The sequence below is a fragment of the Pelecanus crispus genome, chromosome 2, assembly GCF_030463565.1.
Source record: "Pelecanus crispus isolate bPelCri1 chromosome 2, bPelCri1.pri, whole genome shotgun sequence".
NCBI classification, from domain to species: Eukaryota; Metazoa; Chordata; class Aves; order Pelecaniformes; family Pelecanidae; genus Pelecanus; species Pelecanus crispus.
Genome location: NC_134644.1, coordinates 6,001,897 through 6,024,246, shown reverse-complemented (window position 1 = coordinate 6,024,246; position 22,350 = coordinate 6,001,897). Strand labels below are relative to the sequence as shown.

Genomic DNA, 22,350 nt, shown 5'->3' with positions numbered 1-22,350 from the left:
ACACGTGTGCAGCAGAATCTAACCCCTGCTAGCATGCTGGGAGGATTTGAATGCAGATCTCCAGAGAGAGACAGTACAAAGACTTTGGTGGTGCACAGGGTGGCCAGATGACTGAGAAACAAAGGCCTGGAGGTGATACCTGTGCCGCTAAATTCACTGGGCTAGGACACAAGCACTGGCTGGCCGTCGATGGGGTTGCCTAATCGTTGGCACAGTCCCTGGCCAACCCTGTACCAATGACTGCTGTCCCAGCAGTGCCCGGGTACAAATTGGGGTAGTATGGGCTAGGGACCTGTTGCAGGAGTTGGGAAGGATGAGACCTCCCTCTCTTTTGAGAAGGCGAGGAAAATTTGGCTGTGTGCATCATGCCAGCTGCTTTAGGGCTAGAAAGAGGGCTCTGTCCTGCTTACTAGTATAGAAGTACCCTAAAGTTTGCCTTAAATCAAGATGTAGGACTTCCATCCTCAGAGGATCAGCATGGAGAGGAGGGAGACTTGTAGGGGTCCCACTGAAAAAGAAGAGATCGAGGGGGATTTGGTCCATCTGCTCTCATCTCCCCTCGACAGTCACAGAGAAATTTCCTGCAGGTTTATCTCTCCTTGTGCCGTTGAGCCCCGTGTTTCTGCCAGGGCTCAAGAGGAACGGCACATCTCGACGTCATGGCCCTCGTTCGGCTCTGTGGCGATGTCATCCCAGGGCTGGGCTCTCCGTGGCTGCAGCTGTGAGCGTAGGCGGCTGCCAACAAAAACCCTCCCTACCTCTGACTTTTAAGGGACTTCTATTCTCCATCAGGACCCCTGCTTGATGCTGTTTGGTGATGGATCAAGTTTTGGGAAGGACCTGCCAGGGCAGGGAAAGGGTGAAGCCAGGGAACACGGAGGCGGAGGGAAGCCAAGCCTGGCACAGGGGAGCTGGCTGTACATGCAGCACCACGAACTGTGCACATACTGCATGAAAGACACTTCTTAAATAAAAATAACAGAAGGGAACATGAAAGACCCCGATAGATGCCAGCAGTGACTGTAAGTCTCCGTGCTGGCCTGCTTCACCCTGCTTGGGACATGCTGTGCTCTAGTCTCAAATACACGGCTTTACATTAGTGCGTGTAACATGGAACAGGGATCCCTTCCCAAAGCACCTTGCTTCAAAGGGTAACCGAGGTCAGATGCTGAACTGGTGCCAATCTGCAGAGTTTCTCTGAGTTCAGGAGTCCTGAATAGAGCTGCTGAGATCTGGCCAGCATTAGAAAGAAGTGTCTCAGAGCCTGCCCCATCCCCACTGGGTCTGAGGACTGGAGCTGCCAGGTAATCCTGTAGACCCCAGGAGGACAGTCCCTTGCGGGTCTCCTCTCTGCCTGCTGCTGCTGCTGTTTCTGGAGTATTAGGTCAAGTGTGAAGAACATCCGTGATGTGTTGAGCAGGCACATCTGGGCTTGTTTGTACATTTCTTCCCCTGCCTCGGGGTGGGTAAAGCAGCATGTTCTAATAATCCAATATGCCTTGTGTTGCCCCCACTATGAATTAAGCCTGCCACTCAGTACCACGGTTGCTCTCTCTCCCTGACCCCTATTTTCTGTTCCCTGCCCCGCCACCAGCAGCGCTGAGATTGCCTGAGGTTTTGTTAACGGGGCAGGATAGGGCTGGAGAGGGGAATCAACCCTGGGCTCTGGGGCTCTGCTTCCACCACCTCCCTGTGTTCCTGCCAGGCGGATGGGCACGCACGGATGCAAAGCAGCAGCAACAAGTGCTCCTGGAGGTGTGAAGCTGCATAAATTACTTAGAGCAGCTCTTCCACCCGAACAGCCTGGCTGAAAGGGATCTGGTTCAATCTAGCAGTTTCCAGGCGTGCAAAAGCCTAAGCGTTTTGTTTAACTTCCTTGCCTGCTGGGAAATGGCTAGTGTCTTATCCCCTTTTACCATTTTTGGCAGGAAATGTGACTCTGGAAGGTCAAGTACAACTGACCTGATGACTCGGAGTAGTTGTTACAGGCAAAGGCTTAATGTGAGATCATGCAAAGTCTTTACGCTTGTGATAAATCTCATTTTAACTCCCTGGGTTCAAAATCAAACAGGGCATGTACAGCTCTTTGTAAAACCCGAGCTGAAGACTTCCTGGGCAGTGGCGTGGGTTGTTGCAGCGAGAGATCCCTGCACTGCACGAGCAGACCCACACCTCTTAGTAGCAGTAACAAAAACGCTCAACAGAGCTAAGATACAGCGGTTACACCGTGGCAAATCCTCTAGCAGCTTTTTGGAGCAAGAGCCACCCTAATGTCTTTATGCGGCATTCTGGATTGACATCTGCTAAGCAAATGAGGGGATAATAACACAGTGATTTATCCAGGGTGCCCGAACTGTTAAATGGTTAAACATTTGTTTATTTATCTTCAAAGAGAGGATGCCGTACTTCCCAACTGGTTTTGTTTTTAGGGCTGGTGGAAAGCCAGTTCATTATGAGCACCGCAGCACTCGAGAGCTTCTCTCCCCCTGATCTTGGCGTTACTTCAGTTGGGCTTTTTTCGCTGTGTTCTTATCCTGCAGGAAATCTGTGAAGGAGAAAATAGGAAGAAGAAAAAAAAGTAACTCAAAGCCATATGACTTTTATTTTTACAATCTGAGCAAGGAGTCTGGAGGGAGATGTACTGTGGGACAGAGATATCTATGTATTTGGTATAAATCCAGCAAGCCTGATTTAGTGATCTTTAATGCTGATGTGACACTGTTAACGTTAGCAGCTCCTGATGCGTATCAGCTTAAGTGAAAGGTGGGGACTTGGACTTGAAGTGTTGATCACGCTGATGGATTTATGCCAGAGATCAGTCTGGCACAGTAACTGTGATGCAGAATAGCAGCAGAAGAGGCAGAATTGTGATGTTGATTGATCGGTGTTGACTTTTCACGATGGGATAGGCTGCTTCCCGGTACCTTTCTCTTGCAATATTGTGCTAAGCCTGGGCATGTGGTTACCAAGTGGTAGCGATGAACCAAAGAGTTAGCAAGAGCGTTGCAAAAGTGGGTAAGAAGTGTAAGGAAGCGCATCTCCATGTGCCTTCTGACTCTTCAAGGATGTGTGCTTTTTAGAAGTCTGCTTAAAAACAAGTTGACGTGTTGGTGTGAAGGCTCACATTGCACAATACCAACTGGTTAGAGCTCCAGCACGGAGCAGCACGGACCTCCGTCAGCAATTCCTTGCCATGAAGTGATGACAGCCCAGGGATGGAGGGGAGGGACTGCAGAAAGGCAAGTGGAGCCAAGCCTGTGCATCTGGGCCAAGTGGGGGCAATGCTCCCTAAATCCTGAAAAGGCACAAGGAGTCAGTTAGGGTGGATTTGAGGGAATAATGGGGAGGAATGGGCCATCAATGTAAAGAAGCTGTGGAGTTCTCTCCCAGGTGCAAAATAGAAACCCCCTTTGCTAAACAGGCCTGATGGGGTGCCTTTGAAAGCCTTGCTCGCTGTGCCGAGGTGCGCATGATGCACTGCAAAGCCCTGGGGCTTTCCAGGTGGCTCTGCCAGCTGCAGGCATGGAGCCTCTGAGGCTGCAGACAGGGGAGACAACCCTCCCTTGGCAGGAGCTGGGACGAGCTGATCCTGTAGGCCTTTCCCCTCCCTGCGACTCTTGGATTTGAGGGCTGGTTTTCCTTCCTCTTTACTTTCATATAGGGAAGGGAGAGAGAAGAGGGTTATTTGAGTGCAAATTGTTTTCCATATAAAAAGTGTTTTAAGTGATGTTGCACCAAGTTCACCGGGGTTGTTTCCCAGATCACTGAACAAGGCACTGACGTGATCCAGGGAGGAAATGCCGGGAGGTCAAAGAGGGGAGGTGGGTTTGGATTTGCGTTTTGCTCTGAGATTGCCTGATTATATCACAACAAAACTCTGGAGCCCTTTTCTTTTTGGTGTCGACAGAGCATCTGGATACAGTGTACAGCTCGTAGGATCCAGGGTAGGTTGAAGGCCAAGTCTGCTAGATGTTGTGTGGCCCCACAGTAACAAACTGTCCCTGTTGCAAAAGCTTTGTAGGATGCCCATAAACAGCATCGCATCTCTAGCTTCTCCATTCCTTTCCACACAAGTTCAAACCCAGCAGTGTCTCCAGGAGGTCTGTGATCACTGGAACAGTGTCTCTGGAAGGACTTGGATGTGGCAGCTCCTCTTCTTGACCCGTGCCTTTCCCGTGTCCTAGGCTCTCTGCACACTGGCCGGAGCTCTCCACCCCCAGGGAGCGTTCCTGAAGAGCAGCAGCAGATTGCTCGCCAGGGATCCTATACCAGCATCAACAGCGAGGGCGAGTTCATCCCCGAGACCATGGATCAGAACGTAAGTGGGGCCAGGGTGTGTGGGTTAAAACGGGACAGCATCAGGCACGAGGGAGGCTGCGCTGTGCCATTCCCATGTTAAATCCCCAGTGAGCTCTGCGCACGGGGCTCAGGCCAGCTTTTTCCAGGAATGGGTGCTCCTGGGCTTGACATGCTCAAGAAACAGTGGGCCTGATTTCCAGGAATCCTAAAAAGCCAGCTGCAGTGCTGATGGCAATGTGCTCAGGCACCTCAGGTAGCTCTGGAGGAGCATAGATCTGGCACACATGTGCGTGCCAGTTGCCAGGCCCTCGTGGCTGCAGTCTTCCCGGATCCTGGGGACCACGAGGGAGTGTGCCAAGCAACGGATTGCCTGCAATTGCAACAGCCTGGGGATGTCAGCAGCTCTCGCTGCTTCCCATGTGCTGTTTCTGCCTGAGCTCCGGCTACAGTTCTTGGCTCTGCCTGCAGCCTTTCTCTGTGGTTTTGTCTCTCTGTCCCTCCCCCAAGTTTTTTTTTTTCCTCTCTCTTAATAAGGAGTTTGTATATTCCAATCCCTCAGTAATAAAAGAGCAGCTAGTTCTTCAGCACAGGGATGAGCAATACCTCTTCCTCCAGTCAATTTGGTACCCACAATGGGGGAAACTCTGGAGTGTCGAGGGACCAGAGCAGGACCAGCTTACACCTCCCTCTCTATTTGCATCTCTGCTCAAGCTGTAGCTCCGAAGAGCTTAGTTTAGGTCCTGTGAAGTCAGTTGGGCTAACTGGGCACACAATTCATTCTTGCAAAACTTTTGGAAGGGCAGGACCAGGATCCACAATTTGCAGGAGGGCTGGCCGTGCAGGAGGGACATGGAGGGACACCTGGAAGGCACTAAGCTCGCTCCAGCAGGCTGCTGTGATGGCCCCCAAGGATCTTGCCTAGGGAGATACGCATTTCCTACACTCAAATAGCACCCACTAGCTCTGTTTTTGTGTGCAGGCTGTGCCAGTGTTTCCATGGCAAAGTTGTGTTTTCAACAGTTTATTATACGGCCATTAATAAAATAAGAAGTCACTCCGGGTGAGTCTTGGCAGCGTCAGAGCACAGATGTATCTTGTGCTCCTTGCAGCCAAAAGTTGGCTTTCTATTGTTTTCACATGCCTTCCAAACACGTTTGGTAGGATTAAGACAAATTGTGTGTACGTGCAGGGGGAGGGTCCCCTTGAAGCCCCTCTTGGGTGTAAATCAGAGCTGACTTTTAATGGAGCTCCGTTAGCACTAGCTGAGCTCTGAGCCTGCTCCTGATGAAGGTTCCCAGATGCTCTCCTCGCTTTTCCCCAGTTTCACTCTGTGGGTGGCCTGCTGCCCTTCTCTGGCAAGTTAAATGCAGGAAAATGGGCATTTGGGGATGGGGTTTTTTTCCCCCCTCTTCTCATTGAGCAGCCATGCTTTTCCCCGTATGGGCTTTGCCCTCAGAATATCCTCGTGGACAGCTTCCATATGTGCCTTGCGGAAAACCGCTTACAAGCTACCGCTTGCTGCCTTTTGGGGAATGCCCCTGTGCAAGCCTGTGATATAACTGCAGTCTTCGCCTGGAGACCAGCTTGGCAGATGGACAGAGGTTGAGTATGGAGCCTGCTTGGATTCCCAATTCTATGCTTTTGAGAAATGAGTCTGTTCAAGCATTATTTTAACTGCTGGGAGAGACCTGGCACGGCTGGCAGAGGTGGAGAGTGGGGTCTAGCAGGGGTCTTGCTCCTCTTTAGCTGGTGCACTTTGAAGGATGAGGCTTTGGGGTAAAAACTGGGAAGCAGAGAAAAATCTCACTTTCCAGTTGGGACTGTCCTGCCAAAACAATGAGCGCTGTTATGACAACCGGTTGAGGAGGTCTAACGCAGGAACAGCACATGGAAAGCGCGGCTGTTCCCGTACACATACACAGGGAAGGAGAAGCAACGTGGGTCCGGGAGCCAGCGAAGGGTGACTCCACGTGATGTTTAACCGTTGTTGCTCAGCTTTCTTGGGAATGAGCTGGGCTTGGGGCTGGCTGTGGAATAGGGGTTAGCGGGTGGGTGTCCACAGTGGGTCTGCAGCCAGGAGGAAGCATCGTACTGACCACAGCACAGCGTGGCCCTGAGCAAGCTCTGTTCCACGTAGAAGTGCACATAGCCCCTAGGTTTACCACTCACTACAAAACCTCTATTGTTACTAACCAGCTATAAATAACCCCGTCCAGTACAATGTCTCATCCAGGAAGCAACACAAATGCAGCTTTTGACTCACTGAGCTAGTGAGAGCCAAGCCAGTTCCTCCAGCCAAAAGTCCTGATGATGCTTCGCTTATCACTGGAGAGGAAGGCTGGTCTCGTGTGCCAGGGCAGCTTGGGGAAGTCAGAAGTCCAGGGCTGTGATCCTGGCTGTGACGCACAATATCCACTCAGCCTTGGGCACATCATTTGTGTCTTGATTTTTTTTTTTTTTATTTATTAAGGTTTTTTTTTTCTGCAAAAACTTTGAGCGCTTTGAATCTCATTGTCTTCTCAGCATGGTTTGAACATCAGGGTGCTAATTATCTTTGCCTTGGTTTCCCTACTAGCAAATAGCAGTTGGAAAGGACAGTAATCCAGAGAGGGCATCATAAATGGATTTCCACTGGGAAGAAAACTTTTGTTAGATTGGATCTCATCTCTACTGGGGCTGGCATCAGCTGGTGTAAATCAGCTGGCTTTGGTAGAGCCTTGTTGACCCTGCAGAGGTCTGCTAGTACTGGAGCTTGAAGAGCTACAGTGCGTGGTTTTATTGTTTTCCCTTTTCTTTCACTGTCAGATGCTCGAAGCTTTCATCAGCCCCGATGAGTCGCTCTCTGGGAGCTGCCAGTCGCTGGACAGATCTGTGGACAGGTGAGTTGTGCATGTCACCATGTTCACAAGCTGAAATGCAGCCTCCGCTCCATAGCGGCAGAGGAGTGGGGTCAGTGGCATCCCCTGAGGTTCCTGTTGGGATGAGAATGCACCTGAGAAAACAAATTTATCCTGAATGCTAAAAGCCAGAGCCTAGCACAGACTTCTGTGCGATGGCATGATTTGAATTGCAGTAATCTGAGCTGGACAAAGTAGCTGGGGATCTGCAGACAGCCTGGTTTTGTGTGCCCATGTTTTCTGCTTCGGTCAAGTCCTTCTCCTACCCCTCTGGCTTTCTGCAGTCACCGGGTCAATATTCTGTAAGCCTTTCCATGCCTCCTCCTCCCCAGGTATTCTGTCTGCTCTCCACTGACTGCTTGTAAATTCGGCAGCCCCTGTGCACTGCTAGCAGCCACCAATGTGTCAGTCAAGGTGCTGAGACGAGCAACAACGAGCAACAACTAAGTTTAGCTTCTCAGCAGGAAGCAACCAGGACACGTTGTACTAACACAGGCTGCAGTTCAATAGTTGGGGTGGCTGGTTGGTCCAAGCTCACACGTGCACAGCAACTGTACGTTTGCTGCTGTGCATGGGAGGCTGTGTATAAGACATAGTGTCCTTTTGGGAAGCAATATATATATATTTTTTTTTCCCCTCCACATCAAAGATTTTCTTTCCCCCCCCATTGCTTTTGCCATAAAGCATCAAGGCTGTGTTCCAGCAGGTCTGCGTTGTGTTGATTGTGTAGCGTGCTTCAGGTTTGCAGCTCTGTGCGCTTTGGATCTGTCTCAGCATCAAGGTCCATTTCCTTTTTGTGGCTTTTAATAATTTCCTGTGATGTATTTGCTCATTGTTACGGCTGTATTGAAGCCGAATTCCTTGCGCTTCCAGCCTCAATGCCCCAGCTTTGCTTTTGCATTGACTTTGCTAGGAAGAACAACAGCAGCACGGCCTGGTTAAAACGCTTTATTGTGAACGAAGAGAAGAGTGTTACGTATGTTTGCAAGAGGGTAGTATGGCTTGGTTTCACATATGAAGAAGCAGGCAGCTGTGTTCAGTCATGGGGTCTAGGAACTGGAAAAGGCGTGAGGGTGGCTATACTCTTCAAAGGCAGAAAGAGGAGTAAGTATGACTATTCCTGTGAAGATGTAGCTGAGCCATTGCTTCCAATTGCTTGAGATGGCATTAGCCTCCAGAGGGCAGAGCTAGTCACCAGGCATGGTGACCAGTCTGATGCTAAGAAATAACACGACAAATTCCTCTTCACTGTAACAAACCTGTCGTGATCAGCTTTGACATGAGTGGATTTCAGAGCACTTTACAAAGCGGATTTCTACTACTATACCCACTTTGTTAAAAGGGAGAATGGAAAAGCAACCTGTCTGGATTACACTGTTGGCCCTTACAGAGGCTAGGGTGAAATTAGGATTGCTGCGATCCTCTTGCAGTGCTTTATCATCCTCTCAACGTAGTTTAAAGACCTTGAGCCTTGAAGCACTGATCCCTCACTCTTCCCTCCTGGTCTCCTGGGAGGGTGTGCATGCCCAGCGGTGGTACAGACCCTCCTGTGTGAGGAAGGTGGGGGATGATCACAGAATCGTAGAATCGTTTAGGTTGGAAAAGACCTTTAAGATCATCCAGTCCAACCACTAACCTAACATTACCAAGTCCACCACTAAACCAATTAAGGGTAGAGTAGCAATTTCGTGTTTCCTGGCTTGGTGGCTGGATTATTTTTAATGAAAGTAAAAACTAGGAATCATTAAGATTGGAAAGGATCTCTAAGATCATCAGTCCAACCATCAACCCAACACCACCGTGTCCACTAAACCATATCCCAAAGTGCCACGTCTACGCGTTTTTTGAACACTTCCAGGGATGGTGACTCCACCACCTCTCTGGGCAGCCTGTTCCAATGCTTGACTACCCTTTCCGTGAAGAAATTTTTCCTAATATCCCATCTAAACCTCCCGTGGCGCAGCTTGAGCCCATTTCCCCTCGTCCTATCGATGTTGCAGAGAAGGGGAGAACCGTATGAATCAAGTGTGACTGAAGGACTCCAGCGTGTACATCTGCGGCAGCTTAGTAATGGTCACAGAAAGCAGAGTTGCATGGTTGAACACTTGACGTTGAGGGAAGAGAAATCTGCATCCCTCCTTCTGTGCCATGTTGTGTGTAGATGTTACGGTGCGATCTTTGGCTGCTTTGTTTCAGCCTGGTGACTGTGTTTTCTGCAGCATCCCTTTTGTTTTCCACAGGAACAAGCTGTGATCCAGCAAAAAAACAATGTTCATTCTTGAGCAGGTTGAGGATGGGAGCTCAGTTGGGTAGACTGGGCTGATCAGTGATCAGCGCATCTTGTGGTACAGCCTGTGCTTTCTGCATGTAATCACTTCCTAATTCATTCCACAGCCTTTCTGATATAATAAAGTGTACCTTTTTTTTTTTTTTCTTTTCATCCCCTTGCAGCCCTCCCTTTACCCAAACCCCTGTTCCTGGAAGGAAGAGCCATCCCAAAGACAGTCTTGATTGCATGGGTAAGCACTCTTGGAGGTTTGTATTTGCTTAAAAGTATAAAAAGCATGTAATAAAGAAACTGGATAAAGGCTATTAGAGGGGTGGCACTGCATGAAAAGTCATTAAAAACGGTGAAGCAGACCAGCTCCATTGCTTAGGTTACACTGCAAAATGACCCTGCAATGATCAGATATGAATGTTCTCTAAAATTAAAAGACCCAGAGCATCAAACACAGGCAGGGCTGCTCATGTCGTCATTAACCGTTCTTGGGTCTGCAGCAATAGTGGTGGCACTGAAGAACCTTTGGGTCTGGTTTGGGAATCAGTTTACAGCAACAACAGTCCAAACTGGGTAGTATGGGCCCTGAAATAAATGGATGCAAGCAAGTAAAGCTGTTGAAAGATCAGAGATGAGCTCTGTGTTGGAAGAAAGTGCTAAGGGGCCTTGCTCTTGCATTTGGAGACAGCTGGGAGGTGCTGAGAAGCTGGAAACAGCCTTGTGGCATCACCTTTTGTCTCTGTTAGTACCCGTGAGTTGCACTTTCAGGATCCCAACTTCCTACATAGCAAAACCCGAGTCCCAAACTCTCTAGGCAGGTGCTGCTCAAGAAAGTGTATTGGTAACTTGCAAGGATCATAGGTTACTGCTTCATCACTTACAAACATCCAGCTGGTTAAATCATGGAAACTCTGTAATATTGTAATGACTTTCACTATTAAAAATGAACAAATGGCAGTCAGCCTGTAGCATGATAGCTCATTCCTGGCCTGAGGCAGGATTTCTAGATTGAAATGTAGAGACGAAGCTGCAGTCAGTCCATGTCGCTGAAGGTTTTAATACATCCCTAGTGGTAGGGGAGGCATTTTGCTTTGAGACACCACTCGGCATCGTCGCTCACACGTGGCTAGCCGCGAACCTCTTGACCTGTCCTTGTTGCTTTTCTTGCTGACCATATTTCAGCCATTATGAGCTCCTCTTGAACACTGCTGTAATGGGGAAATCATGCTGAAGCGCGGCTGAGGCCAGGAATGGTCTCCAAGGAGCGGCTGCTGGCCCCAGGCTAAGACAAACAATCAGAATGGACTGTGTCGTTAGAGTTGGATGGAGGAAAAACAGGAGGTGAAGGATGGGGGGGGGAAATGACAGATATTTTAATCTCAAGTTTTTCAGTGCTACCAGCAATGTCTTCCTGTGCTGCATTTTTTTATTAAAAAAATATGTCCTTATCTCACATGTCCATCCATCTCTCTCATAATCTCATGTCTGATCTAAACTCTGATAGTCTTTAATCCCTTCTCTATATTCTAAGTCTATCTTTCTAGCATTTAATCAAAGTAATTATAAAAGTTCAGAGCTCTGGAGTCATAAATTGGTCTCTGGCTTTCAGAGATCAGGAGCCGCATCTGAGGAGAAAGAGGGGAGGGATTGTCCAGTTTTAGCCAAGTGCTGGATTTTTGCATTTCCCTGGAAATAGCTGTTATCAGAGCAGAGGTTTTGGAATAGGTGGATCTGGGCCTGACCTTGCCTGGCAGTTCTGTTTCCATGCTAATTTTTGTCTTTTCCATGTGCAAATAAAATGTTTAGTGCTCTGTCTTGGAAATCAGGCATGGTCTATGTTAATCCCCTGCATTGAATTTGAACTGTGCGAGCCAGGGTCCATAAAGAGAGCAGTTAAACCTCTTTGCTTTAGGGGGACCAAGATAAGTGTGTCTAACCCTTATTTTCCACTAAGGAGTGTGTGACTATGGACAGATTTCAGAGTGAGCCTTGGCGAATGTATGGTCGTGTAAATGAAGAGCTTTTCACTTTGTCCTTGCCCATAATTTAGCATGAAGACCAGAATGCTTTCCCGTAAGAAATGCTCTGGGCATTTGATACTGAGCTGATCTCGGAAACGCATCTCTTCTTCCCTCCTGACAGATTTCGACATCCCGTTCTGTGAGAGATTTGGGAAAGGTGGGACCTTCCCAAGGCAATACCACCTCTCCCAAAGTCGCAAGGACTACAGTGACGGTAAGAAAATGGTGGAGGGTCGGGGAGAGAGGTGCTCAGTCCAGGATCTCAGTGTCTTGTGAAAGTGGCTAGGACTGGAGAGACTTGGGAAGGAGAATTTTCTAATAAAAGGAGAACCACCAAGTAATTTGGGATTCACTTGCATATTCTGAAGAGCGTGCTCTGTGAGACCTTGCTGGTCTGCTCTGGGGAAGTGCCAAGCATCTACAGCATGTATGAAAGTCAGTGCTCAGCTCCTCCTCTGCTTATACCTAGTGTTTTAACTTAGCCACGTGGATGGGTAGCATTTCTCATCCCTGGTGATATCAACCTTTCTGTTCCCCTAAATTGCTTGCTTTTGAGGATGCTGGTTTGTTTACAGCAAGTTTCTCACAGAGCTGTATGAAATCCCCTAGCAATTTCAGGGTAGCAGTATCTGTTCACATCTCCTTTAAGCTGGTGAGATCTGAGCTTAGGGGACCACTCCATCACCTCGTTGCTCCTCCTTCTTTCACTGTGTGAGACTGCAAGGGGTGGGAGGCAAAACTGAATAAGGATCAAATTCTCTTGGAAAAAAAAATACTGAGGACATGCAGACAGCATATTGAGCCTTCCAGAATGAACTTCATCTCTCATTGACACCACCCTTGTGCAAGCAGCTATCAGGAGATCTGGCATTGCTTGTGTGGTTGGTTGTATTGTGGTCTTAGGGGATGGCAGGGATAATTCGCAGTGTAAATCCCTGCCTGTTCAGAGTCTAATTTTGATTAACAACCAACAAAACCCCTAATGTGATTAAACTGTTGCAAACCCCTCTGGAAACATCTGCATTAGATGTAATGCCTGCTGTTAATAACTCTTAAATTGAATTAAAAATGTTCACAGGGCTTTGCTTCAGTTTCATTAAACTTGTTTTTTTTAATTTGAAGAGGTGCATTACTGGATCTGGGCAGCAACATGAGAAGGTGGCAATAGGTAGATCCACGCTGGTGTGTGTGTTCATGTCATAACTCTCCCCCTTTTCTCCTACAGGCCGGAGGACTTTCCCCAGGAGTTACTTCCCACAGGAGAACCTGTTTCAGCTTGTCCCTTCTAGCCGAACCAAGAGCTTTAATGGGGACAGCAAGCTCAGCACCTTGCAGTATGAGGAGTACAGGCCCAAATGGTGGAACAATTGTGAAAAAGGTCTGCAGGTCTTCAGCACCTCCCCTACAAAAGCTAGGAACTGTAAGTGAATCAAAGCCACTAGTGCCTGAGGTCTCAGTACATCTGGGTCTTGACACAAAATTGAGTTACTGTCACCTGCTGAGTTACATGCATCAGCTAAGCTAACCACATGTGAATGCACCCTGATTCCATCCATCCCCAACACGAGGCATGCTGTGCTAGCTTATGTCTCAGTGAGGAAGATTTAATACAACACGCTGTATCTTACCTTGGCCTTGACTTGAGGGTGCGTATGGGGTCAGCTGGTTTTCATCACTTGATGAGCTGCAGAAAATTGCTTTTGTGTTGGATCATCAATGTGCTCGCACAGCAGAAGCTTCCAGGAGACTTGGGATGCAGGAGCAAATGGGTCTAGAGGTTTTGCAGGCTGCTCTGGTATTGCAAGACTGCCCAGACTGTAGAAACTGGTGCATTCTGGGCCTGTTCAGTGATGGATAACAACCTAGAAATGACTAGTGAGATAAAACTCTGTACTGGTCCCTGCCTGGGTTGCTGGTCAGCCATGCTGTATCCTGCTAACCACTCCTATAGCAGAGGAAAGTTCAATGTTAGCTAAGAAAGCAGTTTCTAGAGGAAGGACTCTAAAGAAATATGACTTTTCTGGGACTTGTTTCTGCTTTATGCTAATGCAGCCTGGGAGACATCCCCCCTACACACCAGTAGCACTCGTGCAATTAAAACTGGTTTGTCAGGGTGCCCCTGGGAAAGGGTGGCTCATTGCTTGCCTTAGTGAGCTCATTGTGAGCCTGATCTGCACTCTGTAGGGTCAGACAGACCCTGATGCTGAACTCTCCCTGCTGTCCTCTTCTCTCAACCCTCTCCTCTCTTGTGTAGCCCTGCAGGCACCTGTGAACTGGAGGCTGGGGAAGCTGCTTGGAAGAGGAGCTTTTGGGGAAGTTTATCTTTGCTACGATGCTGACACTGGCCGGGAGCTGTCGGTGAAACAGGTGCCTTTTGACCCTGACAGTCAGGAGACGAGTAAAGTGAGTACGAGGGCAGGACTGCGTTCTGCAGCATGTTGGGGGATTGTGGGCTGGAGGCTGAGGGCAGAGGTGGCAGAGGGGTCCCTGATGGAAAGCAGTCTGTAAAGACAGTGTGTGGTGTTTTCCGTCTTCGGCATGGTCAGAATGCTCTGGTGGCTTCTCTACCTTGTGGTTCCTTGGTCATGTTGGGCTGCTCTGTCTTGGCTATCGTCTCTTGCAGGTCTGTCTGCTCTTCCTTAGTTTCAACCTTCTTGCTCCCTTCACCACTTTCTTACTCTGGGCTCCGCATTAGCTTTGCTGGTGTCTTCATTCACACCTTTCCAGAAAAACTCCTTGAGCACAAGTAAATAAACCTGTCTCCAATCCTAGCCCTTGTGTATCCCATCTCTTTTTCTTCTTACCTGTTTCTTCAAACACTGGAACAGCCTTCCTAGAGAGGTGGTGGATGCCCTAAGCCTGTCAGTGTTTAAGAGGCATTTGGACAGTGCATTTAACAACATGCTTTAACTTTTGGTCAGCCCTGAATTGCTCAGGCAGTGGGACTAGATGATCATTGTAGGTCCCTTCCAACTGAAATTATTCTATTCTATTCTATTCTATTCTATTCTATTCTATTCTATTCTATTCTATTCTATTCTTAGGGCAGTACTCCTCATTTCTGAGCCTTACATGGCTGATGTCCTTGTGGGCAGCTTCACAGGTGCTATGAAGAGAGTGCTCAGCATCGAGCAATATTTGGATAGTATTGCCGAAGTGACCGTTCCCTTTTGTCATGAAGCATGTCTGTTTTGTTGCAGGAGGTGAATGCCTTAGAATGTGAGATTCAGCTGTTGAAGACTCTCCGTCATGACAGGATAGTGCAGTACTATGGGTGCTTGCGGGATCCTGAGGAGAAGAAACTGTCTATCTTTGTTGAATACATGCCAGGGGTAAGTGTGGTTCCTGCTAAAGATTATCCTGAGAGACAGAGGACAGATTTAGACTGCCCTGGAGTTTGGTGGAATTTGGATCTGGAGTTAAACTGTTCAGCTGAGCTGCTCTATATCTGATGAGCCAAAACAAAACAGTGGATGCATTCCTAAGGCTTGGGAAAGCTTAGGTTGTGAGTCAGATGTCGTGGTGAAGCCCCTCAACGTGCAGTGGCTGAAATCAAAAGCCTTGAAGGCAGGTTTTAGGTTTGAATCCTGGAGCAGGGTGTGTTCACATTCTGGAATCTGAACTTGGTGAATGTGGGACGCGATCCAGATCTGGCTCCAAACACTGTGGCCTGAGCCCATCCTTAAGTATTTATTGCAAATCCCTGCAGGAAAAGCTAATAGTACAACTGTCCACCCACAGCTGTCACCAATTATTTATGGCTTTCAGCACGTGTGTATTAAAAACAGTGTTACTCACTTGTAAGTGAGTCTTCTCCTGTTCAGGGCAGAACTTTTTGTTGGTAGCATTATCCTCTTGTGCGGGAGTGGCTTCAATTTGTGACTTTGCTGATATAGGATGACGTAGCCCTAGGGAAAAAGAAGATCAGAAAGCTCTAAGAGAGTCTAAGCAGGGGCTGGAGAATGTACACAGATTAGTTGAACATCCCTTTCACTGATTGCGAGCATGTGAATTACATCAGCCATCTAGACAAAGTCATCGGTTGGTATAAACTAGCATAATGCTATTTACATTGCTGGAGGATCTGCTCTCCTAAGTCCCACCTGTCCAGCTGGATTCATTCCCCAGAGTGTGGGAGAATAAACCCGTGTTTATACAGAGATTTGTAAGGTCAGAAGGGACTAATAAGTTATCTGGTTGCAAATAATTTGGTCATTAGTAAACACGCTAGCAGCTCTCCTAATGCATCTTGCACGTGAGTAATCAGGTGGACTTCCACGCGTTTGAGTCCCTTCCAAGCCCTCTCCTCCCTCTTGCCCTGCGGGCAGGCAGCTCACTTTCAGGCCTTACCACGAGGCGTGGGCCCAGAGGAGTAAGCCCCGAGAGTTTCAGCAGTCCTCTTGCCGCTGATTCTGCAGTGTGCTGATGTTTGTTAGCAGCCAGGAAACCAACATTTGATGCTGGGGCAGTGTCCAGCAGGGCTGGAAGTTGAATGTTTGTTTTTTTAATGATAAACCAGAGCTCTGACCAAATACAGATTGACTTTCGTGCTGCAACACCGGCTCATTTCACAAAAGCAGCTCAGGGCTTTGGTTTCCAAGGCCAGTGGAAGTGAATGAGTTCCCAAACCTTGCAGGACAGCAGCTCCACAACGCTGTGTCTGGCCAAGCTTCTGATTTAACACAGCCAGCTTGGCAAAATCTTCACGGGGCCAAGCTTGGGTGCACCATTAGCCTGACATTCTTATGATTGCCCCCATTAAATAGCTGACTCTTTATTTTCTGTCCTGCCCTGCCCATGAACTGTTTTTTTTTTAATTTGTGCTTGGAAAACACAACGGTCTATTTGACCAAAGGCCTTGAAGACCCTGTTCCTTTTCTTCAGTATCGTGTTTGATGTCCCCCCATCAGGCTGAGGAAGGCCAAGATAAGAAAGCTTGTTCGGGTTGTGGATGAGGGAATATGCCCCGCATACAAGTTGTACGAGGGGCTAATTTCAGAGCGTCTTGTGTTACTTCAGCAGCACTGTGAAAGGGAAAGGAGAGGCCCATCCACAGGATCATCACCAGCCTCAAAAGAAGGCCAAATCAGTAGCTGGGCAGAGCAACAGCAGAGGTGGAAAAGCTGATATAGTTTGAGTCACTGACTTGGAGGAGGGCATCCCACTGTTCCCAGAAGAGAAGGACTATCGAAATCTTGGATCAACCCCGGAGCTGCAGGACAGGCAGAAACAGGATGAGTTTCCCCTCCTGCTCTTCAGCCAACCTGAATGCTGGAAGTAGATCTGGGTGCAACCTCTCTGGTTGAACCCCAAATCTGCCCCTGGTTCATCCCTGCTAAAACCCAGCTCTGGCATAGTGAGGGACATCCATTTCCCAGTGGACAGAAAATACGGCTAAAACCAAGGGGGTCCATGTCTTGCAGATGGTAGATGTCTGCACCCCTGCTTCCTTCCATCTTTGATCAATAAAATCAAACCAGTAGGAGCCTGCATGCCTGGGTTGGAAATTCAAGGCTGGCAAATCGTCTACCCTGGGTCGTCTTGTTGAAGCAGTGCCATGTGGGGCTGATCATGTCCCTCAGGAGTCTGTCTGCCTCATGGCAGTGGGTAGTCCTTGCTGTGACAAGTTGGGGTGGGGGGAGGCTTCATAGAAGACTGACTCATCAGCTTGGCCATGAAGAACAAGTCGAGTTGACTCTCTCACTTGAGTTGTAACTCCTCATCAGTTTGGTCCTTCTCCATGAGCTATTGGTGATGTCCAGCCACTAGAGGGGGAAAAAGATCCATAGTGTTGGCAGAAGGCAGCACTGATACGCACCAGAGACCATGCCTCTTTCCACTGGGATCTGGGACACTGGGAACAAGTCTTTCCTTCCACTCAGCACTTAGTGGATTTTATCTTGCTGTTTCTACAGCAGAGTGGCTTTTTTTGAGCTGGGAGATAGAGTGGTCAGGAAAGTTTAAAAAGTCACTGTGACATGATGCACCTGGTTCTGCTGGTCCTTACGGTTGGTGCGTGTTGTTTCTTTGCAACAGGGCTCAATAAAGGACCAGCTAAAAGCATACGGTGCTCTGACCGAGAACGTCACACGGAAGTACACCAGGCAGATCCTGCAGGGAGTCTTCTACTTACACAGCAATATGATTGTCCACAGGGACATTAAAGGTGGGTGAATAATACAGAGAGGCTTCCTGCTTGCTTGGATTTGTTCAACCCAGCCTCCCCCAATCCCAGTATAAATTCTTGTGCAGAACGTAGTGCTGGGATCTGGTATTTAAGGTATTTTTGCCCCCTGCCTTCACCAACCTGAACCATGAGAATCTTGAACAAGCAGCTGAAACCAAAATCTTGTGCTGTCTTGCTGCTTGGGAAGCCCAGATTAAGTACTCTTGAGAGGGATTAGTGTTAACTGCCCTTACACGCCTAAAAACCTGGTGTAACATACCAAGAGTTGAGAGGCCCTGGCATTCAGAGGGAGGGATCTGAGGCTCTGTTCTGCTGTCTGCCCATGGGGAGGATGATCTGTCATCTCCCAGTCACTGCTCACTTTTAGGAAACCTGCTGAGTGAGACTATCCGGGAGAACCGATGGGAGTCAACCTTCTTGGAGAGCAGTTGCCTTAGGAGAGGCGAGTTTTGCATAATGCTGAGTCCAGACCCATCAAGGCTGCCTCATGTCCAGCTCTTTGCCTTTGCCCTTCCTGCTCTCCTCACTGTAGCCACTTCAACTCAGGTTGCTGCTTCATCTCTTGGGGTTTTTGTTTTTGCTTTTCACCCCTAGGTGCCAATATTTTGAGAGATTCTGCTGGAAATGTGAAACTTGGAGATTTTGGGGCCAGCAAACGCATCCAGACCATCTGCATGTCTGGGACTGGAATTAAATCTGTCACAGGAACACCGTACTGGATGAGCCCAGAGGTTATCAGTGGAGAAGGCTACGGAAGGAAAGCTGATGTGTGGTAAGGAATACGGTAGAAACCCCATCACTGCCGCTTAAACAAGTGATCCCTTTGGGCAGTTGGAACGGGAGCAACAGGTATAGCTAGTAGTTGGAGGATGGAGCAGTGCAAAGGATGGAAATGGGAGCTAAATGTTAGGATCAACTGTGCAAATATCCAGAGGGAGCATGGCGTAGCTTAAAGTCCCAAAACAAGAGCACTCAAAATCACAACTTGCTTTTGGAAGCTTTTATCATGCCTGAGGGCCATGCGCAGCTCGACCCCATAGCTGCTCTTTAATTCTGGAAAGCAGGTTGATAACAAAGTTTGCTAGAAGAGCTGTTGAGTTTTGGTGGCCCTGATTTTAGGTCAGCTAAACCCAGCTCGGAGGCTCAGGGGAACCTTGTGCAGCCTCTCAAAAACTGCTGCTGGGTGTTTGCATGTGGCTCAGGCACGAAGACAACCAAAGTCATTGGCTGCTTGTGAATGTTTTGATCTGTGAAGATCCATAGATGTCAGCTGGAGCATAAAAGCGTTGGGATAACGCTACTAATCCTACCAATAAATAGGGAGGAAGCACTGTTTTCGCAGTGTGCTTTCCGTTGGGTGCCCAAGCAAAGTAGGGTCTACAAAAACTAGTCCCTCCACCGGAAGCCTGGGGGGGAAACCTAGTCCTCAGCAGGCAGCTCTGCTCCGGCTGATGGGGTTCAATTTTGTAGGAGCAGCTACGAATGGGGGTGGCAGAGAGGCTCCCTGCTGAGACGAGGACTCCTCAGCAAGCACAGGGGAACCTCTCAGGCTCTTTGCTGCTCATCTGACGTGCCCCTTCTCAGATGCACGTCAGAGATGAAGTTGGATGTAGGTGAACATGTTTCATTCTGGCTCAGCTTCCTGAGGAACTCCATGCTGTTGCTGAAACCGTGGTGTCTAAACTTGTGCCTGGGTTTCCCTTCAGGGTGTGCTCCAATAAGGTCTTTCACTTGCTTTTATGAGACCTAATATCTGCTAGTGAACATAGGTAGAAAAGCCATCAGCTTTAGGGCAAGACTTGCAAGTTCACTCTCACCAGTGGGAGCGGAGAGCCCTGTGCCAGGGACCTGTGTGAACGGCGAGCTTCAGGGGGCCACGCGTGCTGGAGATGTGCGCCCATCTCTCACGTGGGTTTGCTCCCTGTGCAGTCCGTTCCAAGCAGGAGCAATCCTAGAACCGATTACACTTCAAGTGCACAGCCGCCCCAGTCCCTTACCCGCTGTCTCACCCCTCCGTGCTTGGCGTTGTTGCAGGAGCGTGGCCTGCACCGTGGTGGAGATGTTAACGGAGAAGCCGCCGTGGGCAGAGTTCGAAGCCATGGCGGCTATTTTTAAAATCGCCACCCAGCCGACCAACCCCCAGCTCCCCGACGGCGTCTCGAACTCCTGCCGCAACTTCCTCAAGCAGATCTTCGTGGAGGAGAAGCGGAGGCCGACGGCGGAGGACCTGCTGAGACACCCCTTCGTCAACTGCGGGCTCTGAGCCCCTGGCAGCGGGGATGGGGAAACAGCGGTGGGAGGGGGGCGGCCGCCAGACCCGCGGCCTTTTGCGCTCTGCGGTTCAGACCTCCGCCCTGGGCTGTCCTGGCAGTGGCCCCCGCGGGTCCCTTCTTGCTCGGCACCGGCTCGGCACCCGCCACGTTGTTGGATTTCCAAGCTGCGCTCGGGACCATCGGCGTCGGGAATTCAGAGTGAGGGGTTTCCCGGACTGTGCGGGTGCTGGCCTAGGACGAAGGGTGCTGGACTTCTTGCCGCCAGTGATGTTGGGGTTGTCCCCCCTCGCCGTGTTACTTATCTCTTGAGGAAAGCGTGGCGAATGGGATGTGTCCCCCCGCAGCACGACAGCGATGCTGGCAACATTCCCGGGAGCAGCGGAGGAATAAGATGCTCGTTGGCGATCACCGCCTTTCGCAGGGGAACAGACGCGGGCTTCAGCCAAGCCGGAGGAGATGATCCTCAGACCGCAGAGTCGGGGGGACTCGGGTGTCCCCATTCGCAAGGGGACCGAACCCTCCTGGAAGTCGCGGGACCAGCCAGCGTCTCCAGCGGGGCGGCGTTTAATACTGTTCTGTGCCTTAAGCGGTTACAATCAAGGAGTGATGCTCGACTTGGCACAAAGCACGGAGTCGGGCTCAGTGATGCAGCAGCCGTGTTGACTTTGCCTTTCTGCGTGTGTGTGCACGCGTGTCTGTGCGGGTTTGGGAAGAAGGGGTCTTCCCGGGGCGCGGGAGGTCCCTGCGGGGTACACGCACGGACGGATGCCTGGGACCTCTGCCACGGGCCGTGCAGAGGGATGTCAGAAAGCTGTCGGTGCCTGCAGCGGGCAGGGCTGAGCACCAGCCAGTTCGTGCTGGGAACCATCAGGGTTCAGGTGGGATCTTGGCGAGGCCGGCTCTCTGCTCGTAGCCGTAGCCCTGCTAACCCGTGCCCACGCTGCTGTGCTGGGGCTGGAGGGGTGCCAGCACATTTTGGAAGCGGAGCTGCAGGAGGAGCCCAGCAGGTCTCCGTAAAACCCAAGCGGGTGCCTAAAATGGGGCAGAGAGGACCGGCGCCTGCAGATCTGGGCTGCCGAGGGCTGGGTGCCTTCTCCGCCGTGCCTTGTGGGAGCAGCCCCGGGTGCAGGGAAGGGGGACGTCGCCTCCGCGGCGGTGCCCAAGGGAGCAGCTGCGGGACCGTGGAGCCTCAGACAGGGAGAGCAGAGCTGCCGTGGTCGAGGGCAGCTGGAAACAGATTTCTTCCTGCTGTATATTTGAAGTTGTAGGAGAAAATGGGCCAGGTGACAGCAGAGTTGGGCTACAGCCTCTTTGACCAGCACTACTCTGCTGGCAAACCTGGGCAGGGAGCACGCACAGAGTCCTTGGAAGCTAATTAATTAATCAGATCTTGGGTATTTTGGACAAATTAATTGCACCATCCCACCTCCCCCTTCCCTGCTGCATTAGCTATTTACACCCGGCTCATTAAAGGGTTAAATGAGCAGTTACCAGGAGATTGCCATCGTCAGGCCAGTGTGTCAAACGCAGCTTTATTTTAATAACTGTTTTTAATTGAAAATGAGAAGTGTTGCTTGGACTGAAGAGGAAATTGAGAAATTGGTTGTTCATGTGACTTTACACATCCTTGAATTCTTCCGTGTGGAAGAGATCAAGACTTTGCACCGCTGCCGTGGCGGTGGGAGCGTTTCCTTGTCCGCAGCTCCGAAAAGAGAAGCAAAAATTAGAGTTATTTCAGTTTTACAGAACAAAAAAAACCCCACGCTGGTAGTGTTAGGGCAAATTAAAAGAAATAGCTAAAAGGATTCCCTATAAATTTGCCTGCCAAGCTGCAGAGGCCAGTTCTTGCCCAGGCTGGGCTCCGGCCGGGCAGCACCGGGGGCTTGTGCCGGTCGGCCACAGCGGTGACGGGCAGCTCTCCTCGGGGGGATAAAGTCGTCCCCTTCCTCGGGGGGAATGAAGAATTTTATTCTGTGAATAGGACCAAATCCATCAGTCTGTTCAGTAATACAGGATGGACGGAAAAAAATACAAGGAAAAAAATAATCAGCATTGGCTGGGAAGGGTTTTGTCAGAAGAGGGTAACAAAGTGTGCTTTCACCAAAGCTAAAACAAAAAAACATTTTTAAGCTGTTTTCTCCTCTTTCATTGAATCTGTTCAGTTTTGATTTTCTCAGCCCTTCAGTAGTGGGTGGGTCTTCTCCTTCTTTCCAAAGCCTTGAGAGCAAAACAGGGTTCCCGGCCGCCCCTAAAACGCTCCCAGGGCCCCCCGATCACCCAAATCCTCCCGTGGATGGATGCGGCTCGTGTGTGCGTGCGCGTGTCGGCACCCGTGTGCGTGTGCGACGCTCCTCAGGTGCCTTTGCCTTTTTATTTTTTAAAACCCTTGCAGTGT

The 22,350-nt window shown here is 49.6% G+C and overlaps 1 protein-coding gene across 1 annotated transcript in view; it reads left to right on the top strand.

Annotated features, from left to right (window-relative positions):
* Window positions 1–19,945, top strand: part of LOC104038607 (mitogen-activated protein kinase kinase kinase 3) — a 94,346-nt gene extending 74,401 nt beyond the window's left edge. The window contains exons 7-16 of the mRNA XM_075706545.1: window positions 4,185–4,318; window positions 7,105–7,178; window positions 9,648–9,715; window positions 11,617–11,709; window positions 12,721–12,915; window positions 13,750–13,898; window positions 14,696–14,827; window positions 17,532–17,661; window positions 18,277–18,454; window positions 19,717–19,945. Coding sequence (XP_075562660.1) covers window positions 4,185–4,318; window positions 7,105–7,178; window positions 9,648–9,715; window positions 11,617–11,709; window positions 12,721–12,915; window positions 13,750–13,898; window positions 14,696–14,827; window positions 17,532–17,661; window positions 18,277–18,454; window positions 19,717–19,945 — 1,382 coding nt within the window. The remainder of the gene's footprint in view (window positions 1–4,184; window positions 4,319–7,104; window positions 7,179–9,647; window positions 9,716–11,616; window positions 11,710–12,720; window positions 12,916–13,749; window positions 13,899–14,695; window positions 14,828–17,531; window positions 17,662–18,276; window positions 18,455–19,716) is intronic.
* Window positions 19,946–22,350: the final 2,405 nt, after the last annotated feature.